Source organism: Bos indicus x Bos taurus, chromosome 26 (assembly GCF_003369695.1).
Source record: "Bos indicus x Bos taurus breed Angus x Brahman F1 hybrid chromosome 26, Bos_hybrid_MaternalHap_v2.0, whole genome shotgun sequence".
Lineage (NCBI taxonomy): Eukaryota > Metazoa > Chordata > Mammalia > Artiodactyla > Bovidae > Bos > Bos indicus x Bos taurus.
The window spans coordinates 37,357,042-37,373,291 of NC_040101.1; the positions used below are offsets into that span (position 1 = coordinate 37,357,042).

At 36.5% G+C, this 16,250-nt stretch overlaps 1 protein-coding gene across 4 annotated transcripts in view; it reads left to right on the forward strand.

Moving 5' to 3' along the window:
- IDE (insulin degrading enzyme) overlaps positions 1-16,250 on the forward strand; it is a 93,941-nt gene that overhangs the window by 31,960 nt on the left and 45,731 nt on the right. For 3 of the 4 annotated variants that reach the window (XM_027529308.1, XM_027529310.1, XM_027529311.1), the window contains exons 3-4: positions 1,151-1,358; positions 4,437-4,606. In XM_027529308.1, coding sequence (XP_027385109.1) covers positions 1,151-1,358; positions 4,437-4,606 — 378 coding nt within the window. Of the gene's footprint in view, positions 1-1,150; positions 1,359-4,436; positions 4,607-13,793; positions 13,883-16,250 lie in introns of all 4 variants that reach the window. The other variant, XM_027529312.1, reaches the window with a different exon arrangement.

The following is a 16,250-nucleotide window of genomic DNA, read 5'->3' on the forward strand; positions in this document are numbered from 1 at the left end:
AGATAATAACCATCGTAAGTTGGACAGATGATTATTGCCACGCACAATTCAGTGTGCCTTGCAAATTGTCATCTAATTTGAAGTTGCTCAACTCTCTTAAGTCAAGTATATATACAAAAAGTGACTGAAACAAAATGTTTTGCTCAATGTTTCCCAGCTAGTAGACCTGCTAACTTGCGCTCTTAGCACCACCTTATATTGTCTCCTTCAATAAAATATAAAAGCTAGAATTTTCTAGCTCTTAAAAAACAGTGAATTCATCTCTTTCTCTCAGTGTGATGTGTGAGGACACTACTGTCCAGAGAGGCTAAGTATCTGCTGAAAGTCACCAAGTAACTGATGTCAATCTGATGATGACAGATTTTAATTTCTTGGGCTCCAGAATCACTGTGGACGGTGACTGCAGCCATGAAATTGAAAGACACTTGCTTCTTGATAGGAAAGCAATGACAAACCTCGATAGCATATTAAAAAGCAGAGATATCACTTTGCTGACAAAGGTCCATATAGTCCAGATAGTCAAAGCTTTGGTTTTTCTAGTAGTCATGTATGGATATTAGAGTTGGACCATAAAGAAGCCTGAGTGCTGAAGAATTGATGCTTTCGAATTGTGGTGCTGGAGAAGACTCGTGAGAGTCCCTTGGACAGCAAGGAGATCAATCCTAAAGGAAATCAACCCTGAATATTTGTTGGAAGGACTGTTGCTGAAGCTCCAATACTTTGGTTACGTGATGCAAAGAGCCAGCTCATTAGAAAAGACCCTGATGCTGGAAAAGATTGAAGGCAAAAGGAGGAGGGGGCAGCAGAGGATAAGATGGTTAGATAGCATCACCGATGCAATGGCCATGAATTTGAGCAAACTCTAGGAGATAGTGAAGGGGAGAGGGGAGCCTGGCACGCGTAATCCATAGGGTCGCAAAGAGTCAGACACAACTGAGCAGCTGAACAGCGACAACAAACTGATGTCAAAAGCTAGGGCTAGAATGTAAGTTGTACCATTCAGAGTAGCTTGTACCTAACTTTCTGTGATTATGGTTGGAGTTGCCATTGCTAACAGAAGTTCCAAATCACCTGTGATTCATCTGTCCTTGGTATCTTTCAACATATAAACAAATGATTTATTATATATATATTTTCCCTTCTCTTTCAGGTTCATTGTCAGATCCTCCAAATATTGCTGGCTTAAGTCATTTTTGTGAACATATGTTATTTTTGGGAACAAAGAAATACCCTAAAGAAAATGAATACAGCCAGTTTCTCAGTGAGCATGCAGGAAGTTCAAACGCCTTCACTAGTGGAGAGCATACCAATTACTATTTTGATGTTTCTCATGAACACCTAGAAGGTGCGCTAGACAGGTAATGCTGAAAATACCCTGTGAATTATCTCACTTTGTTGAATTATCATGTTAATAACAGTACTTACTATTTTTACAAAAATGTCTTCACAGCTTTATAGCTTAAACAAGATATTTTAACCAGTATTTTGTTGTTGTTGTTTTAACCAGTACTTTTTGACCCCTGGGTTTTATAAACAGAAAATAATGAGTGATGTTATATATTTACTTTGTAGTAGAGGAGAAATAATGACTTGACTTTAAATCAGCTTTCAGGACTACAAAATGTTTTTTTGACCTATAAAATTTTCACCAGCCTTTCCCATTCTAACTGGTATTGCATATGAGGCATATGATGAAGAATAAACTGTACTCGTGTCATGGATATCTTTTCAAACATATTTCTGTTCCAGAATACAAGAACTTAAATATTCTGTTCTCCTTTATTTCCTCAGTCCTCAAGGATATTTAATGGATACAGAATGTTTTGACCTGCTGTTTCAACCCTGGGGATATTTTGTGAAAGTATTTTCTGGAGCAGCCTCCATTAGGCTAATTAAATTTCTTGGTCAATTTTCTAAGCAGCTAACAGTATCTAATTTTTCATTATATCAGTGATTTGATTCATTGTTTGTTCAAAGTGTAATTTTTCCCTTGGTGAATTTTTATAGTTCTCTGTGTTACCAAGAAGGTGTAATTCTGCAGTGATTTTGATGGATCTATAATGAAGTTTGATTTCACAGTTTTTAATTCTCAGCTTTAATTGCTTATTTAAATTAATAGTCATTTTTTTCCCCAAACCTAATAGTTTGAATTTGTTCTGTAGCACAAAGAACATTAACAGAAGAACAAAGGCATGGTTTCAGGATACAGGACTGGGTCAGAGTAGTCTCTTACTTACTCTAGCTTATGTTTCAGTCTTTAGGCAGCAGCTTTGAGATGTAATCATCTTTTGTATGTATCCCCAGAAGACTTCCATTAATGAGTTCCTTGGGATCATACACCGAATTTAATTTCCTGCTTTACAAATGCCTCAGCAGATGTTCATATAATAGATCTCTGTATGATGGAGGATGTCTGTTACTTGGATCAGAGTGAAAAAAAAAAAAGCAGCTTGTATAGGGCATCTTTTAAAAGTACTGATTATACTGTGTCAGAATTATGACCCTTTATGTGGCTTTGTCCAGCTATGGTATGTAGCTATTAGGTACTTTTCCCAGCCTGAGTGTATTGAGGTAGGTGAAAGTGGTTATATGTCCAGAATTATCTGTTTCCGTATATCATTAATTATAGGCTCCAGATAGAGTTTCCCTTCGGGCTGGTATGTGTACAGTACTTAGCACAGGACTGTATTCACTGTGTACTTAAAATAATACCAAGTAGTGGGAACAGTGTCTTTGATGGCTGCCCTGTGAGGTGCAATTGCTGAGACGTTTGTAAACCCAGGAGTCTCTGGGCCCACTGAATAGCAGTCCCGTTCAGACAGTCTCTGCTCTCAGCTTTATCTGAATTCTGGATGTTTTTTTTTTATAAGATGGGGTCTAAATTTAAGAATTACTATATGAAATCATGATTTAAATTGCAACCTGGTGTAAAAGAGTTAATTTATTAACTAAAGGAATCTTAGTTCAGCTTTGGTAGTACTATTAAAGAACAACCTCAAGAAAAATATAGGTTACTTATGTTAAAGTTACACGCCATTTTATTTGTCAAACCACTGCTTTTAAATTTTAAAAATTCTCTTAATATTTCATAAAAGTCCATGATTATATCTTAGTCAAACCACTGTCATATGTTTTTTACACTATTATTTTTTTCACTAATTATAAAGTTCTTAAGAAGGAAAAATATTCAAATAGAGCCTTTTAAATAGGTCACTTAGTTTGTCCTAAAATGCCTGAGTCTTAGTGAAATTGCACTTAAAACTAAATTTAATATTTATTGCCTGAGAACTATCAGCAGCGTTTTCCTTTCTTGGAGAATTAGCCATGTACAACAGAGATTTTTATAAACATCCCAAATTGCAAATCTTAAATAGATAGATTAGATTGCTGTTGTCTTATAAATCTGCCCCACTGTTTTGCAAGTCTGCCCTGACTTTTTATTGTTGTATTGTGATTTATATTAGGAAATATATATTTGGCCTTTGTCCCTTATCCTAGACCATAGCTCCTGAAACTCTTGGAATTTCCTTAGTGTTGAGAACCATAAAGTTGCATTTTGTTATTTTAATGAAGTGACTTTAGGAAAGTCCCTTGATAATTTGAGGCTAAGTGTTGGTTGCCAGGGGAACCAGCCCTGTATTTAGAAGGTTGGAACTTTCAGTCCACAAGCTGGAGGTTGATTTCAGACACCAATGCCCAGTGATTTACTCAATTCTTTTGAAGTTTGGAGAGCCTACAGATTGGTGAACAAGTGAAGATGTGGGGAGAGTGGCCTACCCAGAGGGCATAGAAGCTCTGTACCCTTCCCACATACTTTGCTTTACACCTCTCTTTCATCTAGCTGTTCTTGAATCATATCCTTTTATAATAAATTCAGTAATCTAGTAAGTAAAATGTTTCTCTGAGTCCTGTAGCTGATCTAGAATATTAATTGCACCCAAGGAGGTGGTTGTGGGAGCCTCTGATCTGTGATCTGTAGCGGTTGGTCAGAAGCCCAGGTGACAACCTGGACCTGTGGTTGGTGTTTGAAGTTGGGGACAGAGAGGAAGGGGTGAGAGGGAGGGATGAGTCTTGTAGGACCTGTGAGATCTCATGATATCAATTGAGTTGAATTTTAGGATACCCAACTGGTGAATTGCTAGGTGATACGGTAACAACACATGGGAATTGTCAAAATCAGAGGTTAATCTTTTTATATTTTCACTAATTAGGTGACATATCTGGGGTAGAGTTCTCTGAATTTACATATGTATAATATTATTTTTTTCTTATATTACTTAGAACTTATGTTCCTTTTCTCTTTGTAGCAGTTTTAGTTTTCTCTGATTCTGTAGAATTCCTATTTCCTAAGTTTCAAACATTTTTTTAAAACATTTTTCTGAGGCCACTCTTAAAATAACAACTTTCAAATTGTTAATTATGTTTCACACCCTTAGATTTGCACAGTTTTTCCTGTGCCCCTTGTTTGATGAGAGCTGCAAAGACAGAGAGGTGAATGCAGTTGATTCAGAACATGAGAAGAATGTGATGAACGATGCCTGGAGACTCTTTCAGCTGGAAAAAGCTACAGGGAATCCCAAACATCCCTTCAGTAAATTTGGAACAGGTTTGTCACCAGCGGCTTTAATGCATTAGTTCTCCTTAACTCATTTAAACCATGGCCTCTTTGCCCAGTATTGTATTTTACAGCTTAGGATAGAAGATTGCAGAACTCCTTCGAGTTTGGAGCTGATAAGTGGTTGTTATATCATTGTTCCTCCCTGGTCTTTCTTTTTTTTTTTTTTTTTTAATAATTGTTTATTTGCTTGTGTCGGGTCTTAGTTGCATCATGCATGAGGATCTTTTGTTGCAGCAAAAAGACTTTAGTTGTGGTGAGTCGACTCTGAAGCACAGAGACTTTGTTGCTCTGTGGCACGTGGGGTCTTGGTTCCCTGACCAGGGTCAAACCTGCGTCCCCTGCATTGCAAGGCAGATTGTTAGCCCCTGGGCCACTAGGGAAGTCCTGCCCTGATATTTCTTAAACCATACCCCTACATGTATGTTGTTTGGCAGGTCTTTGGGGAAACACCTATATTTGACCTAAAAAAAGGGTTAAAGCTTAGGTATTTGAGCTTTGTGCAGAAGGTGATAGGTTAATGATAAGGAAGAGTAACAAAATACGAAACAAGTTTATTGGATAACAAGATATAAAATTAAATTTAGATTTTAGAAATAGTAAGAATGAAGTGGCAATCATTCTTTTAACGGATGAGTAACATTTTGGCTAGTAGTTCAAAAAAAAAGATGTCAATAAGAGTTGGGCTCTTGGCATTGGATGTTTTTTCTTAATTGAAGTGTAGTCAGTGTACAATATTATGTAATTTTAAGGTGCACAACAGAAGGATTCTGGCATTGGACTTTGAATGTAATATATGAAATGATATTCTCAAAATTGTAATAACAGTGGCCTAACCAGTTATTTAGCCCTCTAGAGGGTACCCCTGGCCATCCCATACAAATAGGAGTCTAGCTATTTCAGGAGCAGAGCAGTTAAGAGTTGTGAGTAGATATTAACCAGCATTTCAAGGAGAGGAGATAATAGAGCTCTTTATTCTGAATAAATAGGATGTCTACTTCAAGGGTTATTGAATCCCCTACTCCCATTGCCTCCGCCTCTACTATCTATAGATAGGTAAATGCATGGCGTCTGCTCCAGGCCTGACTGTAGAAGATATACAAGGTCCCTGCTGTCAAAGTGCTGCAACATCCTAGTAGAAGATTAGAGATGGGATGACAGGGAGTAGCATAAAATAAATTTGAAGATACCTGATTTTGTAATTGTACCCTTTTTCTTTATTCAGTTTTTCATTAAAAAGTACAGCTAAAATATTTAAATAATACAAAAGTATGTTTTAAAAAAAGCAAAAACAAAAAGTTGCCCTTTTCTTTATTGACTGTTGCCATTCCCACTTTACCAGATGTAATCATTGTGAAAGGTTGCTATGATTTTTAAAACACTGCTTTGGGGATTATAAAATAGCATAAAAAAAATAGATTGTTTAGCATACTTAAATTTATGCTTATAAGTTTATTTTGGGGACTTTTGAAAAAGACTATGAAGCCAGCCTTCTTTCAGTTTGAATACCATTCCAATATATCCAGCAGCAACCAGGGAATTAGCATAGCAAAATAGGAGTCTATAAAAACTCCAATTAGAAGCAGCGATACTGTATTCTTTAGACTTGTAACACTTGGCACCTTGTATCTTTGCTAAGGTGAATATTGTGGTCCTTAAAATGTCTATGTAATGATTAATTTTCTGAAAAGTGGCTTTTATAGAGGACATGAGCATACATGGTATATCGAGGGAATATGAATTTAAAAACCAAATTTCAAAATCACTACATCCAGTGACTGTTGTCCTTTAAATAGTCCCTTTGGCAGGTTAGGTGCCTCCACCAACAGTGCTCCTATTGTCAGAACGTGTTAGAACTCTGTTTTGGGAGTTGCCTCCTTTAAAATGGTCTCACTGGTGATAAATCACAGTCAGCATAATCAGGAAGCAGCCACAGATCTTCCAGAAATAAATCCAGTGAATAAGGTGAGCAGTATTGCCTCTGGTCACAAACACAAAACAATCGTAAGATATCTTAAGGTATCAGGAGTGATAAGTGAAGAAAAACATTGAATGGTCAATTATGTAGAGGTGGAATTTAGGAGCATATTTGTTTTCATAACCTCTGACAAGGCTAGGCAGTTAGTCAACAAAGTATGAAGTAATATAAACAGCTGAGAGGTGAGTTAGCCAGACTTGGTACAAAAGTACAGAAAGTGTGATGTAAGGAATGCAAACACTAAGTTACCTGTTGATTTTAGAAATATAAACTAATGTTGAGCTTTTTTGGAGTAGAGGTTCTGTCTATTGTTAAGGTCACAGACAAGTTTGAAAATGTGATAAAAGCTGTAATAAATACCCTTACTTAAAGTTATTCTTGCAGAACAAACCTTGTCAGAAATCATACTAAAGTTACTTTTATTATTATTTTTTAGTAACTTCAGATGATTCTATGAATGTGGCCCATTTTGTCCATCTAGGGAATGTGGTTTATTTTAATATTAATAATACTTTAAAGCTAGGTGTTTTTAAATGAGCAAAGATCAAGCATTGTGTGGTTTTAAGAAAACCTTACAATAAAATGCTTGTCCTTAACAGTACTTTTTCATGTACTGAAAAAGTGGTCAGTGGCTTTCAAACTTTTCTTTATACAACCCACAGTACATTTTATTCACGGCACATGTAAGCCACTGGAACAAAAGTTTTACCAAACATTACCTATCTTATATTTTCAGGTGTAGTCTGGTACCCTCTGTTATATATATATTTTTTTTAATTTAGATCTTTCAATACGTTAAATTTATTTCCTCACAATCGAGTGGGTTCCACAATTTAAGTAATTCAAAGTGATAGGCAGTCATTTCAGTAGACTCAAGAAAAGCATTTGTTAAAACACCTTCATGAACAAAGCAACAAAAAAGCACTCATTCATGAACAAAACAACAAAAAAACTCTTTTTGAGTTGATAAAGGCTTATGTCAAACATGATTAATTCTGAAGTTTCAAAGAGATTTCTGTTGAAAGACAAAAACAAAGAAGAATACCTTCTAATCACTTTTTTTGTTCAGCTCTGCTATAGGTGCCAGTCATTACAGGAAGTCAAGGGAAAAAACAAGTGATAAGTAAGAGGTTGAAAGGAAGAAAGAGAAAACTTCTTGCTTCCATATGATATGATTGCATAAAAAATTCAAGATCTTCAGATTAATCATCAAAAATAAGATAATTCACCACTGTTGTCAAAAGAAGAGAAGCGCTAAAATTGCATTCTTGTATTTTGCGTGTGTGCTCAGTTGCTTCAGTTGTGTCTGACTCTTTTATGACCCCTTGGACTGTAGCCTGCCAGGCTCTTCTGTCCATGGGCTTCTCCAGGCAAAAATACTGGAGTGGGTTACCATGGCCTTCTCCAGATTGAACCTGAGTCTCTTGAGTCTCCTGTATTAGCAGGCAAATTCTTTACCACTAGCGCCACCTGGGTGACCCCTTTTCTTGTATCGATAGTAAGCAATTAGAAAAATACTACAGGAAATACTTCATTCATAATATAAAAATAGCTATAAGGTATTTTAAAATAACACTAACAGAGGAGCAAGAAATATATAATGGATGTAAAAGAATGCCTGAGTAAATGAGAAGATAAACCATGTTCATGGATGGGTAAACTCAATATTACAAGATACATTTCACCCTGAATTTATCTAAATTCAGTATTGTGCCATTTGAAAGCATGAGGGTTTTTTTTGTTTTTTTCTTTTTAATAATCTTATAATCTGATTATAAATTAATATGAAAGAGTAAAGGGCCAAGAATAACTAAGATAATTTTGAAGAACAACAAAGAAGACACTACTTCTACCAGGTAGCAAGACTTTAGTTGTTAAAGCAGTGAAATTGATGCAAAAGTACCTGAAGATAACAGTAGAACAGGTTATGAACCCTAGAAGCATATCCACAAATGTTTGGAAACTTAGACATAAGACAGAGGCACATGACAAATGAGTAAGGAAAGGGTGGACCTTTCAATGACTGGTAGAGATGAATAAAATTAGATCTCCTCTCACACCATGCACAAAAATAAATTCTAGGTTGATTGGACCTAATTATAGAAAAAAACTTTATATAACTTTTAGAAGAAAATATTTTTTAAAAAATATTAAGCTAGGAAAAGTGTTCTCAAGCATACATATCACAAACCATATTTTTAATGGTAAAGCATATATTTAAATATAAATTTGATTACATTAAAACTTAAAATTTCTGTTCAGTACAGACACAAAAAAGACAAAGTGAAAATGTTTGCAAAGCAGTATAGCAGATAAGAACGTCTGTAAGGAAGTAAGTAAAAGATAAAAACTTCTGTAAGTAAGTAAGTGAAAGATAAAAGCAGTTCATTAGAGAAAGAGAAATAGGCAAAGGCTATTTAGAGTCAGTTCCTTTGTTTGAAAGCCATTTTTGTAGTTATGTGCTAAATCTGTCTCCACACACGTGTCTCATTAACTCCCTATGTGATCTCTCTAGCCTCAGACTTCAGCCAGGAATCCCACCTCCCAGTAGCAGATTCCTCTGTGATGTAAAGCTTGTTCTCTGATGGCGAGCTGTGCTGAGGTTGAATCATTGTTCTACCACTGACCAGCCAAGAGTAGGCCAGTTTCTTAACTTCTGTAAGCCTCAGTTTCCTCCCATGTCTGGTTGGTATAAAGTGGTTAGCCAAAAGTCTGGTCCTAATAGTACTCAGTAAATGAGAGGTTCTATAATTACAGTATGATAGAGGATCAGTGACATAGTGGTAAAGAATCCTCCTGCCAATGTAGGAGATGCAGGTTCAATTGCTGGGTCAGGAAGATCCCCTTGGAGGAGGAAATGGCAACCCACTCCAGTAATCTTGCCAAAAAGAATCCCATGGACAGAGGAGCTTGGTGGGCTACAAGTCCATGGGGTCATAAAGAGTCAAACATGACTGAGCGACAGAGCACACACACACAGCTGTGAAGAATAGCAAAATTTTAAAAAGTCTTTGCCATGAAGTTGTGAGGGGCAACCACAGCTTGATGCGTGGGTTTGATGCAGTGATTGTAGGACAGTGTTATTAGGGAAACGTTCTCCTGTTCTCTTTTTAAGCTGAACCACTGGTTGGTGATAACATTCCCTTTGCCCCTTCACTGGTCACTCACATACACCTTTAGTTATAGTTCCACAGTTGCTGATAAATTTTATGCCTTTTCTCTGCCCTGTTGCCTTAAAAAAATTTTTTTTCTCTGCCTCTCCATGAAATAAAAGCAGAAGCAGTTGAATTTTTTAAAGTTGTTTGGAACAGGAAAGGAAAAGTTTAGTTCTGATTATTCTTAGTGATCTGTTTCTCTAAACCTAACCCAGCAGACACTGTGGGAGCAACTGGGTTTAGTCAGTCAGCAAAGGAAATAGAAAAAAATCAGGATGTGGGTGAGGGAAACAAAACAGGCACTCCTTAATGGAAAGAAAGACAAAGTGGGAGGGCACCTGGAAACAGAGGGTGGGGCTGTGCTTAGATACAGGTGATGTTTTTCTGTCTTAATTGTTACGTGACAGTTATGCTTTGTAGCACATACCACAAAGGATTATAGAAATCTGAGTACGGTATTATACATACGCTCAGATTCTCTCTTTCTCTGTTGACAAGTAATTTTTTAAAGGTCTTCTACATGTAAAGTGCATTAGAAAATGCAAAGAAGTGTAAATTAATGTCTTTGCACTAAAGATACTTTTAGTTTAGTTGGAGAGGCAAGTCAAACTCAGAATTTCACTGGAGTATAATCTCAGACTTGATTTTCTCTTTTTTCCTCCTTGCCAATTTTTACTGATTGCTGCACTAAGCACTTTGCCTGGATTATTTAACTTAATTCTCACAATATCCCCAGTAGGTACATGCCCTTATTATTTCTATCTTATAGATGAGTGAACTAAGACTTTAGAGAGGTAATTAAATTGTTTAGGGTCACTCAGCTTTTGATTGCTAGAGCCAGGTCTGGTGCCCTTAACCACTGTACTATTCCTCCTGCTTTATGATTGCCTAGAAATAAATTCTCCAGGATCTCAGAGGAGGTGCAAGTTGAATTTTCCTGAAGGGTGGGTAGGATTGTCTTAAGAAGAGGAAGAGTCACTCTTAGAAGAAAAGGAACTATTATTTATTGTATGAGCATTAAGTGCCACCCACTGGGCAGACGTTTTACCTAATATGATTTCACTTAACCTTCACCACAATACTGAAATTTTCATCATCCATTTGACAGATGCCAAAATTAATGCTGACAGAATAAGTAGACCAAAGTTTCATAGGCTTGTGGGGGATACAGGGCGGAGGGAAAAGAGGGAGGCTGGTAGTAGAAGTGTCTGTAGGTTATGGGATTCAGTATCAGGTCAGCCTGAACTTCAAGTCTGTGTTTCTTATGATAATGGTAGTGAAAGTGAAAGTCGCTCAGTCGCGTCCGATTCTTGGCGACCCCATGGACTGTACAGTCCATGAATTCTCCAGGCCAGAATACTGGAGTGGGTAACCTTTCCCTTCTCCAGGGGATCTTTGCAACGCAGGGATCGAACCCAGGTCTCCCACATTGCAGATGGATTCTTTACCAGCAGAGCCACAAGGGAAGCCCAAGAATACTGCAGTGGGTAGTCTATCCCTTCTCCAGCGGATCTTCCCAACCCAGGAATCAAGATGTTAGGTTGACCCCCAAAATCATGATGAGAGACAAAGACCAAGGAGTGAGCTCAGTGTCGTTTGGAGAACCTGAGTTAGAGAAGTTTGGCCATAATAAAGAATGCTTTTGTAGGAAGGAGTAGGGAAATAGATTAGAACCAAAAAATATTGTGAAATATCAGCCAGAAGGTAGTTGAACACCTCATGATACACTGGGATGATGATAATGACACAAAATTTAGACCCCAGTAAAAGTTACTTACTTTTTTCTCCATTTCGTCTCTCCATTCCTTTCTTTTTTTTTTTTTTAATCCTGCGCGGCTCCCCAGCTCCAAGCCGCGCCGCACGTGCAGGTCAACCCACCCACTGGTGCTGGACCTCTCCATTCCTTTCTAAGTGAACAATTTGGAACATATAAAAGTAGACAAAATATTGTTAAGAACCCTGCGTATACATCACTTTGCCCCTGGCCAGTCCTGTCTGACCCACATTTCCAGTCACCATCTTACATTATTTTGAAGAGATCCCAGACATCATATCATCACACATATTTCAATATATGTCTGTAAAGATAATGACTCTTTAAAAAACATGGTAAAAGTACCATTATCATTAATATCACCAACTATCAGGTAGTGTTCAAATTTCTAGTTGTCTAATGAAAGTTTTAATTTTTAAAATTTATTTGAATTAGGATCCACTTAAGTTTCAAATAGTCTATTAGTTTCAAATAGTCATCTCTCTCCTCCACTCCCTCCCTTTGACTCCCTGGAATTTATTTATTGAAAATCAGGATGTTTGTTATGTAGGACTTTTCATAGCCTAGCTTTTGCTGATTGCATTCCCAGCAACATAGTTTAATATATTCCTCTTTCTTCTGTATTCCCACAAGTTGGCAGTTGGATATAGAGGCCTGATTAGATTCATGTTTATCTGTTTTTGAAGAAGGCTTCATAGATGGTGATGTGTTCTTTCGTTGGGGGGCATGTAATGTCTAGTTTGCTCTCTGTTTATGTTGATAACAACCGTCCTCAAATGCATCACCCCTGTAATTTTAATTCTGTTACTTTTTCTCATATTGATTTGCTTGAGTACTACTATAAAAAGAAAATCTCCTTTTCTGCTATTTGGCTCCCCAGCGGTACAGTTATAGAAAAAAGCAAGATAAATGTTTGATTCATTCCCTTTATTTACCAGTTTTCAAAATATTGAGTTGGGTCCCTGGCATCTTTGACTGATGACTAATTTATTTTTTTTTTTTAGTATCATGATAATTCATAGATATAAAAATATTTGATATGGGTTAGACCGCTTAGTCATTTATTATTCTCCAGGTTTTTCCATGGCTTTTGTTAGTACCTTTTTTTCCCCCCATAGGAAATGTGTCTATGGAAAACTAGAAATTTAAGTGTACAGTTGCTTTATTGTGGCATTTAAGAGGCTTTCACGTCAAGTCCCCTTTCTTTAGTAACTCATGACTCACACTTGCATGTCCTTACCCAGATGCAGAAGAATTATCCTTTTTAATTTTTTAGGAAAATTCATAGATATCCAAAGACTTTGGTTTCTTTCAGGATTTTTAGAAGATTTCTATAGCAAGAAGAAAGAGATTTTTTTTTAATCTTTAAAAAAAAAAAAAAAAGATTATAATAATTCCAAGTAACTAACTATAGATATATTAAACTAACCTTCAGGATCTTGGGTTTTCAGAGAACAGTTCAGAGTTTCATGGTTATAATTAACAAATAGACTTTTCCTTGAGAACCTATCAGACAGATAGTTGGAGACAACTTTGATTTCTCAAACATATTTCTAAAACTTCAAACTCAGTCTTTCCCACAGAGTATAAGAATTATTTGGCTGGCTTTACAATTTTCCAGGAAAATACATTCTGTTTACTTGAAAATCAGCACTCATAGACATTAGTACTGAGTTTGTAAGCCTTTTTTTAAAAAATAGGATTTATAGTTCATGTGAAGAACTGGAGAAGGAAATGGCAACTTACTCCATTATTCTTGCCTGGGAAATCCCATGGACAGAGGAACCTGGTGGGTCATAGTCCATGGAGTTGCAGTCAAACACAACTGAGTGAGTGAGCACACATAGTTCTTGTAATGAAAATATAGAATAAAATTTACTGATCTTACAATATACAAAACCCTCTTCAATATCCGTTAATCACTTTTCATAAATTTCATAGCAACCCAAGTTCCTGTTAAGTAATTATTGTCTGATAGATGCTATGCTGAGCCTTAGCACAGATAATTCATTTAATCCTCATAGCAATCCTGTGAGATTGGTTCTCATGATTCTTATTTATGAGTAAGAAAAGTGGAGCTTAGAGAGGTAAAGAAACTTGCCTGTGCCTCACAGCTAGGGTCAGGGTTTGACCCTTTTTCTTAACAACTGGGCATGTATCCATGTTGAGATATTTGTAGACTTTTCCAGGGTTGCTTAATTAGAAGATGATGGAGTCAGGATGAGAAACCCTGAATCTCCCAATCTCCAAGCCAGTGCTCTCTCCTAGCAGGCCCAGAGTGGAAGGTCCCAGTGAGTCAGCAACCCTGACAGCCTCAGTCTTCTGCTGGAGCTTACTCTTATGGTGACAGAGCCAGAAAGGTAGGATTCAAGATTTATGTAGCAGCATTTTAATTTGATAGAAGTGTCCCTGCTGACTTAGTGCTAAATGAGGACAATATATGTGTAGAGACTGAACTGGTATTTGTTATCCCAGCCATATTCACATTGCTGTCCACATACAGATTCTTAGGCAGAGGAAGGTTATCTGGACCATTTACAGAGCTTTCTTCCCTACTTTAATGACACGGATCCTATGCTATATTCAGAAGCCAGGACCTCCTACAATTCAAATCATAATAAAAGTAGCTTCAACTGGTTGTCTATTTTCTTCTATACATCAAGTATTATATTCATTTCTTTAATGTTTTTACAGATTTATTATTTGTCATAAAAGAGATTAGTACAAAAGCTTGGCCCAGGTCATTCTTTACACACTACTTGAAGAAACAGAACGTTTCAAGTACAGTTGAGCGTCTGTTGCACAATTCCCTAATTGCATTTTCCTCCCTGCTCCCAAGTGATAACATTGCTAAGTCATGCATTTATTTCTAAGCAATGTGTTGTATAGTTTTTTAGTTTTATAAAAACGGTATTTTGTAACTAATCTCTACCACTTGTATTTTTTCATTTAATGTATATTTGTAGGAGTTATCCATATTGGTGAATGTGTTTCTGATAAATTTTTTTTGCTGCTTTCTGAAAAATGTATTGAATACATTACTATTCTTTATCCTTTTTCCTATTGATTCAATAGTGCTGCTATAAACATTCTTACACATGTTTTCTTGTACACAGAGTTCTCTAGGGTTCTAGGAGTGAAACTCTGGGAGTAGAATTACTGTGTATTAGGATATGTACATCTTTAGATTGCACAGATATTGCCAAATTGTTTCTTATAGTAGTTGATCCAGTTTGCACTCCCTTATGCAGCATCTGAGTTCTCGTTTCACCACAATGCTTGGTATCATCAGACTTTTATTCTATTAACTGGTTGTTAAATATTAGTCTTACACTTTTTTACACCTTTTTTTTTTTTTAATTTGGTGTATGTCTACCAATGTTGGGACAGCAGATTGAGCCTAAGGAAGTCTTGTTCAAGGTCATGTAACCAGAAGACGATTGACCCTGGATTAGCTGATAGCTCTGCTCACACCAAAGCAGCGCTTGTTCATCTGCACCTCCCTACCTGGGGATGATGGCTCTGATAGCAACAGAGTCTGCTCAGTAATTTAAGTATTCTCTGTGTTATGTCCTGCTTTTCTGTTCATTTCCTCAACTATTTCTTGAGAACTTCCACTAGCTAGCCTTCTTGTTTTTAAAAAACTTTTTTAAAAGATTTAATAAAAGGGTTAATCAACTTAATAACTAGCCTGACTCTTTGGCCCATTTACTCCTAGTATTCATGTTTTTCTGTCAATGTATTAAGAGCTTACTGTCTGACCCCAAGAGAGTCATAGCGGAGACCATTTCCTCTTTCTAATTCAGGAGCGTCTTAGGATACAGGACTGGCATTCTGGGCTGTGTTCCCAAATGGACCAGAGTTCCCTTCTATCATTACATAATAGAAAGCCTGGAAACATCTAGGTAGCAAATAAATGAATATGTGGATTTCACAGAATGGAATCTTTGTGGCTAAAAGCCACTTTTCAGAGCAAATGTGATTGAGTCTCTATTTAGCCATTTGGCCAGAGATGCAGAATCACTAGATTTTTGTGCCTTAGGTGAGCCAGGTTGTGTTTACAACATAGCCCCTTTGGCTCATTTTTCTTTTAATTTGTTGTTGAAATATTAATATAATAAATATACTGAAAAGTGTGTGTGGCTCTGATAAATTATTGTGGTTATTTTACTTTTGCTGCTATTTGAAAAATCTATTGAATAAATATGCTGCTCTTATTTATATACAGCTCATTGAATTTTCAAAAACCTCAGCAGACTGCACCAGTCAAGAAACAGATTACCAACACCTTTTTGTACCTATCGGTAGTCATTATCCACCTACCCAAGGATCACGTCTATTCTGACTTTTTATGGCTAAGATTAGTTCAGCCTGTTTTTATGTTTTATATAAATAATACAGTGTTTCCGTGTCTTGTGTCTGGCTTCTCACATTAAACCTGAAAGTTGTGAAGTTCCTCCACACTGTTGCATATGAACAGTGGGTTATTCATTCTTTTCACAGTATAGTATTCTGTTGTGGTCCTCTGGCTCTTTTTACTATGGCATTGTAAGTATTTTTCCAGTGATACATATCTTATTAGTGTATTCAGGGTATGTTTGTGGTTTATCTTTGTGTTGGTTTTTGTTTTTTTTTAATCTGTTTTTATTTTTAAAACATTTATTTATTTGGCTGTGCTGGGTTTCAGTTGTGGCATGCAGGGTCTTAGATCTTCATTGTGGCATGTGG